The 20,270-nt window shown below is 42.9% G+C and overlaps 1 protein-coding gene across 4 annotated transcripts in view; it reads right to left on the bottom strand.

Moving 5' to 3' along the window:
* The window catches only part of DAAM1 (dishevelled associated activator of morphogenesis 1), a 191,846-nt gene that overhangs the window by 111,678 nt on the left and 59,898 nt on the right, over positions 1-20,270 (bottom strand). For all 4 annotated transcript variants that reach the window (XM_070797677.1, XM_070797679.1, XM_070797678.1 and 1 more), the window contains one exon: positions 2,704-2,922. In XM_070797677.1, the coding sequence (XP_070653778.1) occupies positions 2,704-2,886 (183 nt within the window). In that variant the 5' untranslated portion in view covers positions 2,887-2,922. Of the gene's footprint in view, positions 1-2,703; positions 2,923-20,270 lie in introns of those variants that run through there.

The raw sequence follows: 20,270 nt of genomic DNA, 5'->3' as shown, positions 1-20,270 counted from the left end.
AGACAAAAATCCATCCGTCACTCGCCAGGACAGATACAAACCTCAGGATAATTTGTTTTCCAATGGTTTTGGCTTAAAGTTCTGGTTTGGCATTGGTTTTTTAACAACTAACAGCTGTAGGCAATTTTCACACAGAATAAAGACATCAATAAGGCTGAGAGTGGAATTTTCTCCCTTATGAATACAGAACAATGAGCTGTCTTCAAGATGTACATGGAGCTGCCACCACACAGGCTCTGGCTTGGGTCTCATTTGGGGAGGCTGACAGATATAATTGAAAGGACCACGGAGGTGGGTGCTCCGCGGGGACTAGCTCTGTCCACCAGCTTCTCTACCACTGAGGAGGCCTTTGTCTATCAGCAACATCTGTCTCCTTTGGTTGACTTTGGTTTTAAAATACTTCAACTGGGAAATAATGCCAAGACCATCAATGCATCATTATTGCCTTTCATGACAGCCATCATGATACATGATTCACTGCCCATCCCTGGGAAAGGACAGTGTCCCTCCACCCATCCCAATGACCTCAGGCTCGGCCATGTGATTTGTGGTGCCAGTCCCTACAGAAGGATGACATGTCCTTGCCCCTATGAATTCGGGAGTGGTAATGTGATCTGTGTAGGCCAAAGGAACATGTGCTGAAGTGACACGTGTCATTTCCAAGCATAAGCTTAGAGCCTGAGAAGTTCACCATGTCTCTCTTTCCTCTGCCACCAGGCCTGAGCCTTGATCTTGAGTAGACGATGGCACAGTGCAGAACCACAGCTGATCCACAGCAGACATGCAGCATCAATGATAGAGAGGCCACTGAGGTTTTGCTATCACAGGATAAACCAGCTGCAGATGACCAAGACACCCATTAACGCTGAACCCTTCCACTACTCTTTTCACTTTCAATCCCTCCTGACCATTCACCTCTGCCAAGAGGTCTTCCCTGACCACCTTCCTCATCCATCATGTCCTATATCCCACAACAGTCACACACAACCTATGCAGAGGTGTGTGTGCTTCTTGCCTTGGTGCATTATACCTCTCAATTAAACTATGGAAACTGGCAGCAATTTGGGAGCAGGTTCTAATTTTCCATTTTGAACCTCCTCACTAATATGTAAAACAGAGTTCTGTGTGCAGTGGAAATGGGAGAGGGTAGAGATTCTTGATGGAGAAGGCAATGGCACCCCACTCCAATACTCTTGCCTGGAAAATCTCATGGACAGAGGAGCCTGGTGGGCTGCAGTCCATGGCGTCGCTAAGAGTCAGACATGACTGAGCGACTTCACTTTCACTTTTCACTTTTATGCATTGGAGAAGGAAATGGCAACCCACTCCAATGTTCTTGCCTGAAGAATCCCAGGGACGGTGGAGCCTGGTGGGCTGCCATCTATGGGGTCGCACAGAGTCAGACACGACTGAAGAGACTCAGCAGCAGAGATTCCTGAAACACTCCAAAATATTCAACATCCTCAACTGTAAACATGCTGCCAGGCATCACCTCTTTCTTTTACCAACCAAGTTTGGTAATCAGCTCATTAATCCACTCAGGAGGCCAGAACTCAAATATCAGTTTCATAGTATTAATACTCGCCCTTCTTGGTTTATCTCATAAGAGAAGCTTATAGGTGAATTTTGGTTCATCAAAGCTGGAGTGCCACAAGAGTTCAGTTGCTATCCCTGGAGGGCGGTGACACAGCCTACGACGTAAGACACGTAAAAAGGTAGCGGTCCCTAGTATCTGCTGAACAATATAAATGGTCTGATTAGAACTAACTCCATTACAAAATGTCAGATGCGATCAAAGAAGGATAGAGTCTCACGTAATATTCATTGAGTACCTAGGAAGGGGCAGGCACTGGGCCATTCCCACTCTGTGTGATTCTCATTTAAATGTTACATCAAACCTAGCAAGTGTTTTTTCCCTTCCACTTTCCAGAATATAGGCTCAGAAAAGTCATAAGCTTTTTCCCTACTGATACAGATAATAAAGTCAGAGCAGTAATGTGAGCCAAAGTCTTCCTAATGTCCATGTCAGTGCCCTTGACCATGCCATAATATCCTCTGAAATGCAGACTGGAAAGAAACACTACTTTGCAGGTGCTTGAGAAGCTAAGTTGCAGAGAACACCTATATCTCTTGATGAGTGGGCCCTACATAGATACATCTCTCACTTCAGTATAGTGGATTTTAAAATATGATAGCATCTATAAAAAGTTTCCCACAACAGTTATTATTGCAATCCTATCATTAGGCTAAATAATGATACTCTACTTAAGTAATAATGTCTTTCATCCAAGGATCAAGGACATGAGAGACAGTGTGACTAACTTTTTAAAAGACACTAATACTACACACTGGGAGTGGCAGGAAGCATGAGGGAATCCCAGGAGGTGTCAAATGAAGGAAATATTTGTGCATACAAGCACTCAGGCTGGGACAGGAGGAACTAGAAAGGGCAACTTAGGAGGCAGTAGGGCTGCATATTTGAAGAACTAAAGATCTAAATCTCTCCATTTAAGCACCAGCAAACCCTCTGAGGTAGTGATGCTACCCTTTCCTTTCTCCTCTACAGGCTCAGTGCTGACAGTAGGGGCACAGATGGGGGCTGTTTCACCAAAGATAAGGCAAGACTGTGTCCAACCAAACTGTCCACATCCTCTCCCCTTCCTCCGGCTCCCAACCACCCCTGGGATGAAGACTGAGACTCACCACGAGTTCACTGAACATGACATCCAGCTCCTCCACAGGGGGCATGGGTAACGCAGGCTCCATGGTCTGAAGCGCAAAGTTGCTATCATTTCGAAGCCGATATGTGATTTCTGGGTGATCATTGTTTCGGAAACAGCAGAAGATGAATGAAATCCCCCGTCCACCTCTCTTCCTTGGGGCCATAGCTGAATTCTGTTTTATTTCTTGACTGATTAAACTCTGCCAAAAGAAGACATAACAGAGTTAAGAATACAAAACTGGATATATATATATATATATATATATATATATATATATATATATATTTCAAGACAGACCAATTCACCAAAGAGCCCCATGTACTGAAGGCAATGTCAAAAGGAGCTGACGGCTGGAGACAACGTCCGCAGGACATAGAGGACAAGCCCAAGAGGGTCTGGGGGGCCAGCTGAGCAGAGAGCACATGTCCTTCTAGTCACACGTTGAATGTTTCCTATGACCCACTGCTGAACAAACAGTACCACCCAGCCACCCTACGCCCCAGCATTTGCTCCAATCACACTGGGTCTTGACCATGCTTTGCACATCACCTGCTCTTTCCTGCCAACCCATACCGGTATTGTTAACCCCTGCAGGAATGACCTTCTCTTCCTTGCCACCTAGAAGATTTCTTACTCATCCTCTAGGGTTTGACTGCAATTTCTCCTTTACCATCCTCAAGTAGAATTAATAATACATATGCTAAGGCATATCTACCTATTGCAGCTCTTGTCACAGTCTAAGTTCCTCAGCAGTGTGTCTTCAAGTTAGACCAGGATAACTAAAAGCGGGAGGGAGGGACTCTGCATTAAGCAACGTGGTGGCCCTAGTGCTCCACGCAGCACCAGGAAGACAGAAGGCACTTGGATAATGTTTATTGTGTTGAATAAATTAATAACAAATGGGGAGTAACTTAACATGAGCTAGGAGGGTCAGAGATTTCCAAACAGAAAAGATCAAATAAGTTTACTGATAGAGAGATGGCTGACTAAATTATAGTATACTCACATAAGAGAATCTAACACACTCACTAAAAAGAACGAGGCATCTATGCACGTAGATATGAAAAAAAAAAGCTCAAGATGCTATGTGATGTATATACTACATACTACAGGACTGCATATTTTAAAGCACTTATAAATACATGTAAGAAATGTTATCAGCAGTAACCTCCAAAATAAAAAGAGGGGATTGGAGAACTACCTTTCACTTCATATCCTTTCAAATTTGAATTTTTACCATAAAAGCACTGCAGAATTTTAATCATTGCACAGTCTTTTTTAAGTCACAATTATGTGTATCATCCTAGAAAAATTTCTAAGTTATATTGTCAACTGAAAAAAAGCAACTCAAAGAAAAATGTGTATAACATGTCCCATAATGTCTTTTTAAAATGATATTACACAAAAACCTAAATAATTTACATGTAAATACATAGCAAAAGGCCTGGAAAAATACACAGTAATTTCCTAACTCTGAGAGATGACAGGGATGGGGAATAGGCAAGAATGGAAACATACTTTCTGTGAGAGAGAGATATATATATGTGTGTGTGTATATATACACACACACATATATACACACATTTATGATGAGAGCATATTCATGTATAACTGCAGTAGACTTTTAATTTTTAAAGAAAGATGGGGTTGAAAGGGGAAAAAAAGGTGGACTATGAATTGACCCTTGGTGAGCTGGAAAGGCAGAGGAGGAGAGCTACATCTGTGTCGGGAAGATGTGGAGAACACAGGCACGGAGTCCAGGGAGGAGCCACAGGGAGTGAAAGCGCAGAGGAGGGCTGGTGCGGAGAAGCCGCAGCCCAGGCTAAGAGTCTGGATTTACCCCATGAGCAATTTCGAGTCATACTTAAATGCCCCACCCACCCTACTCTACTTTTGTGGAAAAAAAAAAAAGTAGAGAAAGCAGATGTGGTTGGGTCTTGATGACTCTCATAGTTCAGAGCTGTGGGCAGGTGACCTTGCTGGAGAAGCTACAGTGACCGCTGAGCACCAGAGAGTGCACTGCAGATGATCAGACAATGTATTCACATCCCCGACCAGAAAGAAATTCAGCACTGCTGAGACACAGAGCTAACACTACTGCTGAGACACAGAGCAGGCACTTCTCAAGATAGGAGAAAAACCTGAGGGTGAGGCAGAGGCCAGCAACTATCCTCTCAAATGATTTCTAGGAGCAGCTCCATAGCAACAGGATCAGAGCTGTGTCACACGCCACCCTCCCCACTCCCGAGTGAATTTAAAACCAATGGGAAGAAGCTATAAGGAGACATAAGGAAGAATTTTCCAATGTCTATGGTTGCGGTAGGATGGAAGTGAGGAGTCCCTGGCTCCACTGTCTTCAGACTAGAGTTCAGTTCAGTTCAGTTCAGTCGCTCAGTCGTGTCCGACTCTTTGCGACCCCATGAACCGCAGCACGACAGGCCTCCCTGTCCATCACCAACTCCCCGAGTCCACGCAAACCCATGTCCATTGAGTCCGTGATGCCATCCAACCATCTCATCCTCTGTCGTCCCCTTCTCCTCTTGCCCTCAATCTTTCCCAGCATCAGGGTCTTTTCCAATGAGTCAGCTCTTTGCATCAGGTGGCCAAAATATTGGAGTTTCAGTTTCAAAATCAGTCCTGCCGATGAACACCCGGGACTGATCTCCTTTAGGATGGACTGGTTGGATCTCCTTGCAGTCCAAAGGACTCTTAAGACTCTTCTCCAACACCACAGTTCAAAAGCATCAATTCTTTGGTGCTCAGCCTTCTTTATAGTCCAACTCTCACATCCATACATGACCACTGGAAAAACCATAGCCTTGACTAGACGGACCTTTGTTGGCAAAGTAATATCTCTGCTTTTTTTTTTTTTATTAAACTTTACAATATTGTATTGGTTTTGCCATATATCAAAATGAATCTGCCACAGGTATACATGTGTTCCCCATCCTGAACCCTCCTCCCTCCTCCCTCCCCATACCATCCCTCTGGGTTGTCCCAGTGCACCAGCCCCAAGCATCCAGTATCGTGCATTGAACCTGGACTGGTGACTCGTTTCATATATGATATTATACATATTTCAATGCCATTCTCCCAAATCATCCCACCCTCTCCCTCTCCCACAGAGTCCAAAAGACTGTTCTATACATCAGTGTCTCTTTTGCTGTCTCGTATACAGGGTTATTGTTACCATCTTTCTAAATTCCATATATATGCATTAGTATACTGTATTGGTGTTTTTCTTTCTGGCTTACTTCACTCTGTATAATAGGTTCCAGTTTCATCCACCTCATTAGAACTGATTCAAATGTATTCTTTTTAATGGCTGAGTAATACTCCATTGTGTATATGTACCACAGCTTTCTTATCCATTCATCTGCTGATGGATATCTAGGTTGCTTCCATGTCTTGGCTATTATAAACAGTGCTGTGATGAACACTGGGGTACACGTGTCTCTTTCCCTTCTGGTTTCCTCAGTGTGTATGCCCAGCAGTGGGATTGCTGGATCATAAGGCAGTTCTATTTCCAGTTTTTTAAGGAATTTCCACGCTGTTCTCCATAGTGGCTGTACTAGTTTGCATTCCCACTAACAGTGTAAGAGGGTTCCGTTTTCTCCACATCCTCTCCAGCATTTATTGCTTGTAGACTTTTGGATCACAGCCATTCTGACTGGTATGAAATGGTACCTCATAGCGGTTTTGATTTGCATTTCTCTGATAATGAGTGATGTTGAGCATCTTTTCATGTGTTTGTTAGCCATCTGTATGTCTTCTTTGGAGAAATGTCTATTTAGTTCTTTGGCCCATGTTTTGATTGGGTCATTTATTTTTCTGGAATTGAGCTGTAGGAGTTGCTTGTATATTTTTGAGATTAGTTGTTTGTCTGTTGCTTCATTTGCTATTATTTTCTCCCATTCTGAAGGCTGTCTTTTCACCTTGCTTATAGTTTCCTTTGTTGTGCAGAAGCTTTTAAGTTGAATTAGGTCCCATTTGTTTCTTTTGCTTTTATTTCCAATATTCTGGGAGGTGGGTCATAGAGGATCCTTGCTGTGATGTATGTCGGAGAGTGTTTTGCCTATGTTCTCCTCTAGGAGTTTTATAGTTTCTGATCTTACGTTTAGGTCTTTAATCATTTTTATTTTTGTGTATGGTGTTAGAAAGTGCTCTAGTTTCATTCTTTTACAAGTGGTTGACCAGTTTTCCCAGCACCACTTGTTAAAGAGATTGTCTTTAATCCATTGTATATTCTTGCCTCCTTTGTCAAAGATAAGGTGTCCATATGTGCGTGGATTTATCTCTGGGCTTTCTTCTCTGCTTTTTAATATGCTATCTAGGTTGGTCATAACTTTCCTTCCAAGGAGTAAGCGTCCTTTAATTTCATGGCTGCAGTCACCATCTGCAGTGATTTTGGAGCCCAAAAAAATAAAGTCTGATACTGTTTCCACTGTTTCCCCCATCTATTTTCCCATGAAGTGATGGGACCTGATGCCATAATCTTTGTTTTTTGAATGTTGAGCTTTAAGCCAACTTTTTCACTTTCCTCTTTCATTTTCATCAAGAGGCTTTTTAGTTCTTCTTCTCTTTCTGCCATAAGAGTGGTGTCATCTGCATATCTGAGGTTATTGATATTTCTCCCGGCAATCTTGATTCCAGCTTGTGCTTCCTCCAGCCCAGCGTTTCTCTTGATATACTCTGCATATAAGTTAAATAAGCAGGGTGACAATATACAGCCTTGATATACTCCTTTTCCTATTTGGACCTGAGTTACCTGTTAGAAATGCCTAAAGGGTAAGGTACCCCAACTCTCAGATGGGAGAGGGGAGAGAAATCAGAGATTTTCAGTAGGTATTAATTTGAGCTTCTCACTCCAGCTTCAATTTCAGCAGTTCTGCTTTTATCCTTTTGGATACTGACATATTATCTTATAAAAACATCCTGTGGCTACTCACTGCAATTATAAGAACATGTAAAGGCCACACAACAGCCTCCAAGGGGCATTACAATCTGGCTTCTGACTACCCCTCCCCTGACCCCATCATGTAGAGCTCTTTGTATGAGTCATTGCACTTCAACTATACTGGCCATGCTGACTCCTGCCTTGGGGCCTTTGTATCAGCCACGCCCTCGAACCACATCCTTGACAAGCATGTTCTGGCCACACCTATGCATGGCTGATTCTTCTCATCATTAAGGCCTCAGCATGATTTCAGTTTCTCAGGAAGCCAACCCAACCACTGTATCTGCCACAGTCCTGTGCAATGCTCCCATCACTCTCTGTCTCTTTACCCTGTCTGAAGATCTTCAGGGCAAGTATCACCATTTCAAATTATCCTATGTGGTTATTTCATGGGGAAGGGCCTTGCACATATTGTTCACTGCTGTGCCCTCAGTACATAATACTACATGGGACACATGGATATGTCTCACATATTTAACTAGAAGAACAGTCAACTTTTACATAAAATTTCATTTAAACAAAGGATATTATTTTAAAAAAAAAGTTTAGACTATGAGACATGCAGATGCAAGTCAAGGAGTCCTGAAGCTGTATCTGTAAGATTTAAATTAAAAAAAAAAATGTATCCATACATTATTTACGCAATTAAAAATAAAAGTGTACACACAAAAGACCAGAAGCAAGTGTGTTGACATTTAACAATGGTTAATTCTGCATAATGAAGAAAGGGATGAACTTTGTTCTTGTCCAACTTATGGACTTATGGTGTCTCTTCCAAATTACAGAATCTAATTCCAGAATCTGTCACCAGCTTTTCTTGATTGTGTCATTAATACAATGATGCAAACTTGGGTGAAAATTCTCACCAATAACTATGATTTGAAAACACTTCTAGAGAAAAACCCTCCACTCACTTAAGGGATAGTGGCCTCCAAAAGCTAGCAACTGGAAGTCTCTGAGTTGGGAAGGGAGAAAGAGGTTAAGAGCAAAGTATCTGTCACAGAGCCTATATGACGACCTAATAAAGACCTCGCCGAGATACCTAATATTTCATTCTGTTGAAGCAGACATCTCCTGGCTTAGGGAGTACCTGTACAAGGTCCTATGAGCCATATGTAGTACCTTGGATTCCCTTGGTAAATGTGTATTAGTATCTACTATATACCAGGCACGACAGTAGGTACCTAAGGATACAGAAGGGAAGTGGTGATTAGGAGCTTCTAATCTGGTGGGAGAGAGAGCTTGAGGGTGCTTAGCTGCTCAGTCATGTACAACTCTGCGAGCCATGGACTACAGCCCACTAGGCTTCTCTGTCCATGGGATTCTCCCGCAAGAATACTGGAGTGGGTTGCCATGCCCTCCTCCAGGGGATCTTCCTGACACAGGGATTGAACCCACATCTGTGTCTCCTGCACTGCAGGCGGATTCTTTACCCACGGAGCCATTGAGGAAGCCCTGAGAGAGAGCAGTGCTCCAATTAATTATAACAAAATTAATACGACATATCATATAGTACATGCTATGTAATAAAGCATGAACACTGTAGGGGAGAAACTGGTCCCTGATGCTTGTGGGGAATTTTGACAGATATCAGAAAGCAGAGCATTTAGACAGACTGAACAGTGCCAAGAAAAGCATGAGTTGGGAAGGGGCAAGGAGTACACAGGAAGTGAGGGGCGGTACATACAGCACAGGTATAACATCTTCTGAGAGCTGAGCCCTGGAGGGTCTCGTCTCTTTACTCAAAACCCACCAATGGCTCCCAACACCATTCTAAACTGGCTTTCAGTGCACCATCAAATCCAAATCCAACTCACTGCTTCTGTTTTTTTTTTACTTCCTTAAAAGTATCCTAGGGACTTCCCTGGTGATCCAGTGATTAAGACTCCATGCTTCCAACACAGGGTGTGTGGGTTTGATCCCTGGTCAGGGAACTAAGATCCCACATGCCAAAAAAAATTAAAAGCATAAAAAAATAAGATAAAAAGTATGCTATACTTAGCCAACAGACAGCTTTCCATGCCCCATAAATATCTCGCCCTCCCATTTTCTTCTATCCAGGTGGTCCAGTCACTTCCTCTGCCCTTCTCTTTGTCAACTGTATCCCCAGGCTGACAGTACCAGTCCTGAGAGCACTCAGTGCAGTTAGCCTCATCCACTGCCGGTGGTAGACGAAATCTGGTTTAACATTTCCAAGGGCAATTTACCAAGGACTTAAAATGGTCACAAATTTTGACAGAGAGTTTCTACTTTTGGAAATATATTCTAAGGATATATTCAAAGATACAATCAAAGGTGTTTTCACAAAAATTATCAAACCATGATCTTTAAGAGCAAATAAACAAGGGCATAGAATAGATGCTAGTGATAGAGAACTATGTGAAGAGTAAACAAGTTATGGTACAACTAGTTGGTAGACCACAATCCAGTCCTTTGCAACAGAATATTTACTACAAGGATATATCATACAGCACAGGGGATATAGCCAATATTTTATAAAAACTATGAAAGGAATATAATCTATAAAAATTCTGAATCACTGTTATATACCACTTGCAAATCAACTATAACTTAAAAAATTAAAAAGTATATTTAATGACATGCAAATACTTAGAATATATGAAATAAAGAATAAGTAGGTATATACTGTCTCATTTACATACAAAAAAGAAATATATAGGAGCAGGGGGCAAGGACAAGAGAAATACACCAAAATATGAGCTGCAGTTAGTGCATGTCAGCTGTATGGATTACTCTTAAAAAACCCAAAAAGTCTTGTATTCTTCAGTTGTTCTCAAAATTAAGATATACTATTTTCATAATTGATAAAACAGGGTAAGATTTTTTTAAAACCACTTTATATGACTATTTATGTGACAGAGGAGGGGAGTATGTGTATACAAAAATGTTCCTATCAAAAACTTCTAAGTTATGGTGATCTACATACCAGCTTCTCAAACTATCTGTGGTGAAGGATGGTGTTCTCACCAGTCTGTTACAAACATATTTTTGTAAAATATGGTACAATATTTCAGCAATGTCAAACTGCTTTAAGGCTCCCTCAAAGTGTGCAATTCTTGCACTTTGTTAACCAGCACGGGTAGGCAGCAATGGCACTGATGTACACCAGGAGATGGGAAATAAGACTTAATAAACTATAAGTGTTCGTGTTTGTCTCTTGTGTGTGTCTTCAGGGTAGGAATCACATCCCATTCAAGTGTCCTACATACCCTACCACTCCCAGTCCATAAACTGAAGACTCTTTGGAGGCTCCTGTCCAGGTCTGACTATACACACATGTGTGTATGAGGGACTGTGGGAGGCAGTGTTCAGGCTATTCAGAGACAAGGTTAAGAAACAAAAGCGGGTGAAGACCAACTCATTAAGGGCCACAGGACCAGGCTCAGCCCTCAAGTTCACTGGCAGGCAGTCTTGCTAACCTACCCATTTGAACACAGTCTTGGCCCTGTTAGCATTTTGAGATCTCCACGATAGACAGTCAACAGGTAAGGTAATTTGTGGTCTGGGTCTTTCTTTCCCCACTGAAAAGTCAACTCCATAGGGGAAAGTGCCCATGGCATGTGCTGCACCTCACATGGGTAGGAGGGCAACCACTGTATTTGAGAAATGAATAAAGAGGGCAGTTACTTTACTTGAGCATTTTACAAGTTGTTTCACTTAAACCTAAATTATGTCAATAATACACTCTGGCGATATTGAAAAGGGGCGCAGAGGAAACATTAAGATCTAAAAAAAGTCCATCCGAAGCATTTTTCAAGTTAAAAAAAAATGCCAATAGTTCTATAAACAAAAGAATATTAAGGAGTCTTGGCTAGTTTCTAAGATGAGTAATAAGATATAGAGCCCATTACATCTAGGGGCCTAATTGAAGTCATTTTAATAAGTACAAATATTGCCTTTGATAGGTGATTTGTGTTTAAAAGTCTCAGTAAAGCCCAAAGACCAAGTTTTTATGCTGGCTCCTCTGTGGAAGGAAAAAGGGATGAAAGTAAGAGAAAATGCCTTTAGGGAGCTTATTTGATTTGAAGAAAGCGGTGGGGGGCGGAAATCAAGTGAAGTAAAACATAATTACTAATTTTGATTAGTATTATAGGGGATGCCAGAAGAAAATGAAAGAAAATGGTGGTGATGGTGTTGGTGGGAGGGGACAGCTACTTTAGCAACTGTGATCTCAGAGGGGGCATTTAAACTGAGGCCTGATGGATAAATGGGACCAGCTCTGCAGTGTGTCAGGGAAGAGGACTCCAGGCTGCAAGAGTGTGAGCAGATACCCTGGGCAGGTGGAGACCTTGGCACATTTGAGTCAAGAAGGAAGATAAGTGGGGCTGGAGCATAGTGGGTAACAGGAGTGCCGTTGAGAGAGACTAGGCTGCAGAGGGCAGGGGCCCAGACCCTAGGGCTTCATACAGTGGAGTCAGGGGTCTGGGATTTTTCTCAGCACATCATAAATCCGACTTGTCACTTAGTTCTGCAGTGTCTCCTGAATGTGGTCCAACTTCCTGGGCTGGACCACAGGACCCTCCATGGCCTGCCATTGCCTCCTCTATTTCTACCTCTCCTCCCACATTCTGAACGCTGTGCACCCCACGCCCAGCCCACTGTCCACAGCAGCAGTTTCACCTCCAAGCCCATCTCTCCACAGTCCCATTAGCCTAGGTGTTCTTTTCCTTACCTATTCTCCACTTAACAGTCAAGATCTAATCCAGTACTGCTGCTTTTATGAGTCTTAAATGTCCCAGAGGCAATCACACATTTCTTTACACACCCCCAGCATCATATACATAGTTGAGTCTTTTTTTGGGTTGCTTTTTTAAAAAATACATGTCTGTTTCCCCCATGAAACTATGAGATCCTGAAGACAGGGACCAAGCTTCATTCAGTCCCTGGCACACAGTATATTCGCAATGTTTGTCGAATGCAAAAGCACAAATGCCTAAGTGAACAGATGGTCTCCTCTCTGAACCTCAGTAGGGTGCGACTGGGTGTTCTTCCCACACTTGCCTCTAGATCTGCTTTTCACCACTGCCAAAGTATTTGAAGGCAATCAGATCACCAAGTGCTTTTTAGCTACTTGTCAAGATTTTTGATGCTGACAGTAGCCCCACAAACAGACTTCATCCTCGGGGGGAGGTGTTTACAGCTTTACCTTAGAGTGAGAAATTTCTCTCTGGCTGAACTAGCTGGTACTTGATTTTTCTCCCCATCCTCAAGTAAACTCCACTGGAAACAGACCTGCTGATAGAATCTTACAGACATTTTCCACACTCCTTACTTTCAGTGAACACTTTGCTCAAGATGTATGCACTTACTCAGCTCTCATACATGAACCTCCTCAACAGGCCAGACTTATTGTGAGGTGTTCAAGAAATAGATGAAAAACCCTCAGAGATCAGGGAGGTCACACCTAGTTGGGACATTTAGAGAGCAGTGAAGTTGGTTTTTCTGTCTACTGAAGAGAAAATGTGCAGTTAATGAAACCAGGGACCTGTGTTTGTACATCTTGGCCCCCTTTTAATCAGATCAGCCTGAGGGAAAGGACTAATTCCACCATTTCAGCTGGGCCCTCAACCAGAACACATCTTCTCATCTAAGCTTCTGGCACTGCTGCAGAGGGGAAGAGGGCACTTCTGGGACATCCAATGTGCAATCTGTCTATAACATTACAGATGACTATTGCTATGCCATGCACAAGGAAGCAATTAAAAAGCTACTTAAGATTCTGGAGCAGGTGCATTTTGCTTAGCAAAGAATCAGAAATACAATCCATCTGTGGCCTAGCTCAGAGTCATTTGTACTGTTCTTTACCAAAACAAACAAATCTCTCTATGTGATAACAGACAAAAAATGAGGGCCAAATTTTCAGGAATGTTGATGATGATTAAGATGACTGAAAAAAACAAAACCACTAGAGAACAAAAAGAGTTCACAAGAAAACCCCCTTCAGTAGTTTTCCTTTGATAATGCCAAGTCACAATACATACGTAACATGGAAAGTTCATTTTCCACAAAGCTGCACACGGACAGTACCCAACATATGGGGGGAACTGGAAGGTCATGTTGACAAATAGATTTACACGGATACATACATCATTCTGGGCTTCCCCGGTGGCTCAGATGGTAAAGAATCTGCCTGCAATGTGGGAGACGTAGGTTCAATCTCTGGGTCGGGAAGATCCCCTGGAGAAGGGAATGGCAACGCACTGCAGTACTTTTGCCTAAAGAATTCCATGCACAGAGGAGCCTGGTGAACTGCAGTCCACGAGGTCACAAAGAATCAGACACGACTGAGCAACTAATACTTTCACACTTTCATACATCATTCTAATTGGCTCATCAGGGACACGTGCCACACATTTATAAGATGGCTGAGGTTACCACTGGCTAAGTTACCACCGTTTTCCTCTAATCACAGTGGTTACAAGGGAAATAGCTTACCTGCTCAAGGAAGGGAAAAAAGGAGATGGCTAGCTCCTGTCTTCCATCAACTTGGTTAAACAGCTGAGAGTGTCTGCATGCACACATGAAGTGCAATGGGCACTATGTATTTGAGCCCCATGTCTATTATTTTAATCAAGATGGACAGTATTTCACATTTAATTCTCCAATTATTCTTTCCCCAACAAAATATTGTCATTGTTTATTACAAATGGTTTCTGGAATTTCAGAAACAATGTCACAGGCATAAAAAGAAGGACAAGAAAAAAAGAAATTATGCCCCAAGAGCATTTCAAAGAGAAAAGTTAAGAAAACCCTCAGTTTTAATCATTGAATCTATTATTTTCAGAGCTGCAGTTTACCTCACATTTTGCAGAGGGCCCTAACATATGACTTGGGTTTCAGCAACATGTTAATGTTAACCCAAATTCTCTTATCAACAAGAATGTGAAGGGGAAAAATGGCTTTGCTTCTTTCCTTGGCCATCTCTCTCCCCTCTCACATTCCTCATGTCTGGTTTCATTTCCCAAGAACACCAGATGCCAAGTACTATTTGGAGCTTTAAAAAATAATGAGAGGCAGTCTAAAGGTTGTAGGAGAAACCTTTGAAAGAGAATGTGTTTTCCCTGTAAGTTTCAACATCCTCTGCACCAGGAAACGGAAAGGGTGTTTCTAGTGTGTCCAGTGGAGGGACAGCCCTTCCCACACACTTGGTCCCAAAAGGGTGTTCTAATAGGCCACTTCTTGGATGGCTCCTGGAAATTCACCCAACACTCAGTCCTCTCAACCCAGTGACTTTTCTGAGACAAGAGAAGAACAATGAGGGCACCCCTCCATGGATGGAGAAACCAAAATCCAAACATTCAAATAAGGCACAGGGACCCTGAAAACCCTCCCTGCCCACTGTGTAAGCAGGGCAGCAAAAGCCCAGCACACTCCCTCCTCTATGTTTGCCTGCATCAGTGTAGGTGTTGGGGTGGCGGGGGACGGTAGTAATTGCAAAGTGGAAGCCAGAACCAGTCCCCTTCCTTCTCTACTTCCTCCTGAGATAAGGGAGGAAGGAACCCAAGTGAAGTCCATGCACACCCTCAAGCAGACCAAGTTTCAACCAGCATATAATTAACAGCCTTATTCCAGGCCCAAGCCATGGACTCCTGCCAGAAAACCACCCCTCCTCGTGTAAAGAGCAAAGGGAAGGACCTCCAGGTCTTCACCCTGAAAAGCTGGCAGTAACTACTCTGTCATGACTCAATACTTTAACCATGGGTTAGAGCATAAATCCCTAAAGCCCATATAACACATATCTCAAGCTAGGAAGTTTGTGCTGTTCACGTGACAGAAACTAGTCTGGAAGCCAGGACATCTCGTCTAGATCATCTGGGAGAAGAGCCAAACCAAGTGTCGTAAGAGCTCCCCATCAAACAAAGCACAGCCTCGGCGGAGGGCCTGTGCCCGTGGGCCTGCTGACCTGTTGCTAGTCTGTGAGTAGAGTCAATAAACAAATTTAAATCCAAGCTGTAGAAATGCAAATCATTTTCACCCTTGAGTTTCTATCTCCCTGCCTCTCAGGGACCCACTTAGGGTCTATAAAGACAAATTTAAATGTAGGGGTTATACACAAGAAGCTACAACTCAACAGCCAGCTTTATCACATCAAAGCTCTCTACTATTCCATGAGGCCAAGTTTTGCTTTCAGCCAATATGTAAAAGAATGCAACTTTCCTAAATCACCTAGCAGCTCTTTCAGCAATAGTATGACAGTAAGCTATCACAGTCGCCAGAAAAGAGTATTTGTGCATTTCAGGACACCAGCAATCACCTGTTGTCTATATGTTCTGGTCCTCTGCTGATCCAATTGAAATAACCCCCAAAGGTCAGAGTCCTCACCACTACAGGTCAATCTTGTTATTTAGTTGCTCAGTCATGTCCAACTCTTTGGGACCCCATGGACTGTAGCCCACCAGGCTCCTCTGTTCATGGAATTTCCCAGGCAAGAATACTGGAGTCGGTTGCCATTTCCTTCTCCAGGGTGATCTTTCTGACCTAAGGATTGAACCAGCATCTCCTGCATTGGCAGGTGGTTTCTTTACTGATGAGCCACCAGGGAAGCCCCACAGGTCAATGAAGAATCTCTTAATGTGTCTCCCCATTGAAATGACCATACTTTAGGTAGTTATGGTTACACACTTTCTCAAACAAGTAGCCAACCCTTTGGTGCCATCTACACAGAAAATGCAAATGACATTAAAAAGACACCGTCCTAAAAGAACAACAGTACTAGGCATTTTTGGAAACAATTGAAATAATTCCAATAAATTCTGAGAGAGAAGAGGGTGGATAGATATATACAGTTGACTCTTGGACAATGAAGGGGTGAGGGGCTCTGATCCTCCACACTGTCGAAATTCCGAGCATTATTTACAGTTGGCCCTCTGTATACTCGGCTCCCCCTGCATCCACGGTTCTGCACACGAGCATCCAACTAACTGCGGATCATCTAACACTGTAGTATTTACTGCTGAAACAACTCCATGGCCAAGTGGACCTGTGCAGTTCAAACCTGTGTTGTCTAAGGGTCAACTGCACTTGGTTTGAACAATTATGTTTTCCAAATCTTCAAGCAAAGTTTTATGTGATTTAGAGAGGATAAACTAGGGGTACTCTAAGCCAAGAATTCATGACACATCCTCCCAGTAATGTTAAGTCCTTTTCCCCAGTGAAGCTATAAGATGTGGTCCTCTGGAAAAGTGACTATTGCTACTGACCCTCATAGCCCCAAACCAGACGCTGTTCAATCTCACTCCTTCTCAAACTATATTTTACCATCAAGGCCAAGTATGGGTATAATTTTTATTTCTACATAAGCCTCCATGGAAAACAATGTCTCTCGGCATCGTAGGGAAACTACAGGTCTCTGGAATAAAAATTAAGAAATAAAAACTCGCCTAAAGGGTTTACATGTTTTCATGTTTTCTGAAAGCAAATTTTAAACCTCACTGATTACATTTCATCTTTTCATGTTCTTCTAACTACTTTTATGCCAAGATCACATGTGCAACAAGAGGAAATAAAACAAAACACCATGCAGAACAAAAGTTCTTGGTTAAAATTAGCCTCACTCTCTGGTAACTATTAAGAAACTCTCATCTTTTTCAAGGTAAATGTAGCTTTTGAGTTAGGGGAAAACAGATGAGCAGATACAATATGACAGGCAGCCGTGGAGTCACGACCTGGGTTCAGATACCCACTCAGACGCATTTTTTGGCGAGTGACTTTAAAATAGACTTCAGCATCCTGAAGCCCTCTATAAATGTTTGATGGATTTTAAATGGACATCACAAAAGGAAGTGAGAACTACATTAAAAAGTTGGAAGGTGGGTTTATATTTGTTAGCTACTGTTTGGTGGAACTATGCTAACCAGACTCCTCTCCCTGACATTCCTGTGTGTATCAGCAGAACAAATTCCTGGAATGAGACGGATTTAATCTCTATAGGGTAGTTGTCACCACTAAATCAAGCGCTCCGCAGGTTAGTCAGCTTATCTGCAAATTGTGGGAAAGTCTCTGAGGGTTTGAGGGCAGTGTAGAAAAGGCATTTAAAAAATTAGCCTTCTTGTATATTTTGAAGCACTCAACAGGTTTAATATTTCAATCTAACCACTTACACAAAAGTTACCACACAGCACACCCAGTTGAGTCACTGCAACGACGCTGACATTTACAACACTGACCTGATTCCTCTTCACATTTTCTTCAATCACTGATCTCATCTATTTATTATTCTCCTTGCGACATCTGAAGGCAGCCTGTCCGCCCAGGAAAGTCATTGTGAACCGGTCACCAAGGTAGAAAACCTACTGCAAGCACCTGGGGCCACTTGCTTTCCCAGTGTTGCCTCAGAAAGAACATTCTGAACAAGTGTGAACACAGCCAGTTTGCCATTATAGGTGTGAAAAATGTTTACGGAAAGCTAAGTACACGGTGATTCCTGGGTTCCAAATTACAGCGTGGTAAGCTGTTTACTAGACAGATGCTGAGTCTCTCCACACCCCTGCTGCTCTGAGGGGCTCAGTCTGGGCCAGGCCAGCACCACACCTATCCAAGGGCTGTTCCTAATGAGTCCTGCTCATGATGAGGAGACAGCAGCCACCCAGAAACAACGAATCAGATGATGGAACTGCATTATGAAAACTGAAACTCCCTTCAAAAGAAGTACCCTACCCTTCATAAAAATTCTACCTATAAATTTTACATAATAATTCTTCAAGAGAGGTTTATGGAAAGATGATCGTAAAAGCTTCCATGGAAGGCAAGTTCAGGTGTAAAAAGAAGGTAGTAAAGAGGCACTCTGGCCTCCAAGTGTTCAGGTCTTGTGTGGTTCTGGTGTGTGTGTGTGCATGTGTGTGTTAGTCACTCAATCATGTCCAATTGTTTGCAAGCCCCTGGGCTGTAGTCTGCCAGGCTCCTCCATCCATAGGATTTCCCAGGCAAGAACACTGGACTGGGTTGCCATTTCCTTTTCCAGGGGATCTTCCCAGCCCAGGGAATGAACCTGGGTCTCCTGCACTGCAGGCAGATTCTTTACCATCTGAGCCACCAGGGAAGCCTGGCTCTGGTGAGTGCTGTTCTTAAATCAGAACTGCCCAGCCCTTTGAGAGACACGCATGCTTCTAATGATGAGAAGTAAAGGCAGGAATTTCATGTCAGCCTATGAAACCAATGTTCAAAGACACAGTACTCAAAACACCTAGAGAAAAAAAGCTTTGACATAGGATTTCCCCAGTCTCCTTTCATGATAGGAAACTCCATAAGCACTTAGATGTACAACCTTCCAAAATCAGAACAAACATTTTTTATAACTGGGGTGGGAACAAGGCAGATGAGGGAGAAGACCAGTTTGGGGGAAAAAAAAAAAAAGGCAATAAAAAACCCTCTGCCCAACAATGGGCCATCTAATAATCAGAGAAGGGGGAAATCAATTGTATCACGATCTGGCAATTACTATTGTTGTTTCTAATGCACTTGCCCATTGATCCACAACTAAGAATTTCTAGATTCCATCAGTTCATTTCAGTTCAGCCGCTCAGTCATGTCCAACTCTTTGCAACCCCATGGACTGCCCCAATGCACCTAGATTCCACATGTAGGAATTAACCTACTGACATACTTACACACGACAGAGAAATATTAACAAGAATGTTCACTATAACATTATGACAGAAAGAAAACAGGGTTCATTATCTAATGTCCTTCAATGGAGAAGGCAATGGCACCCCACTCCAGTACTCTTGCCTGGAAAATCCCATGGACGTAGGAGCCTGGTAGGCTGCAGTCCATGGGGTTGATAAGAGTCGGACACGACTGAGCGACTTCACTTTCACTTTTCTCTTTTCATGCACTGGAGAAGGAAATGGCAACCCACTCCAATATTCTTGCCGGAGAATCCCAGGGACGACGGAGCCTGGTGGGCTGCCGTCTATGGGGTCGCTAAGAGTCGGACACGACTGAGCGACTTAACTTTCACTTTTCTCTCTTCATGCACTGGAGAAGGAAATGGCAACCCACTCCAATATTCTTGCCGGAGAATCCCAGGGACGACGGAGCCTGGTGGGCTGCCGTCTATGGGGTCGCACAGAGTCGGACACGACTGAAGGGACTTAGCATAGCATAGCATAGCAATGTCCTTCAAAGGGAGATTGTTTCAATAAATGTTGGAGCATCCACAGTATAAATCACTGGTTCTCATACTCTTGATACCCAGGCTTTATACTATACCAATCATATGAAACTCTCCAGTACTGGGGGCTTGGGTAATTTTTCAAATTTCACAGGTAATTCCAATGTGCAGGCAATTTTGAGAACTAGTATTATAGAATCTGGCTGCCCTTGTAGCTCAGACAGCGAAGAATCTGCCTGCAATGCAGGAGACCTGGGTTTGGTCCCTGGGTAAGGAAGAGCCCCTGGAGAAGGAAATGGCAACCCACACCAGTATTCTTGCCTAGAGAATTCCATGGACAGACCATGGGGTCACAAAGAGTCGGACATGACTGAGCAAGTAACGCACACATTATAGAATCCTATGCCTGGTTTCAAAGAATATGCTAAGTCCACAGATACTGACTGGGAAATATCTA

Source organism: Bos indicus, chromosome 10, assembly GCF_029378745.1.
Source record: "Bos indicus isolate NIAB-ARS_2022 breed Sahiwal x Tharparkar chromosome 10, NIAB-ARS_B.indTharparkar_mat_pri_1.0, whole genome shotgun sequence".
In the NCBI taxonomy this organism is placed as follows: domain Eukaryota; kingdom Metazoa; phylum Chordata; class Mammalia; order Artiodactyla; family Bovidae; genus Bos; species Bos indicus.
This window is presented reverse-complemented; position numbering and strand designations above follow the sequence as displayed.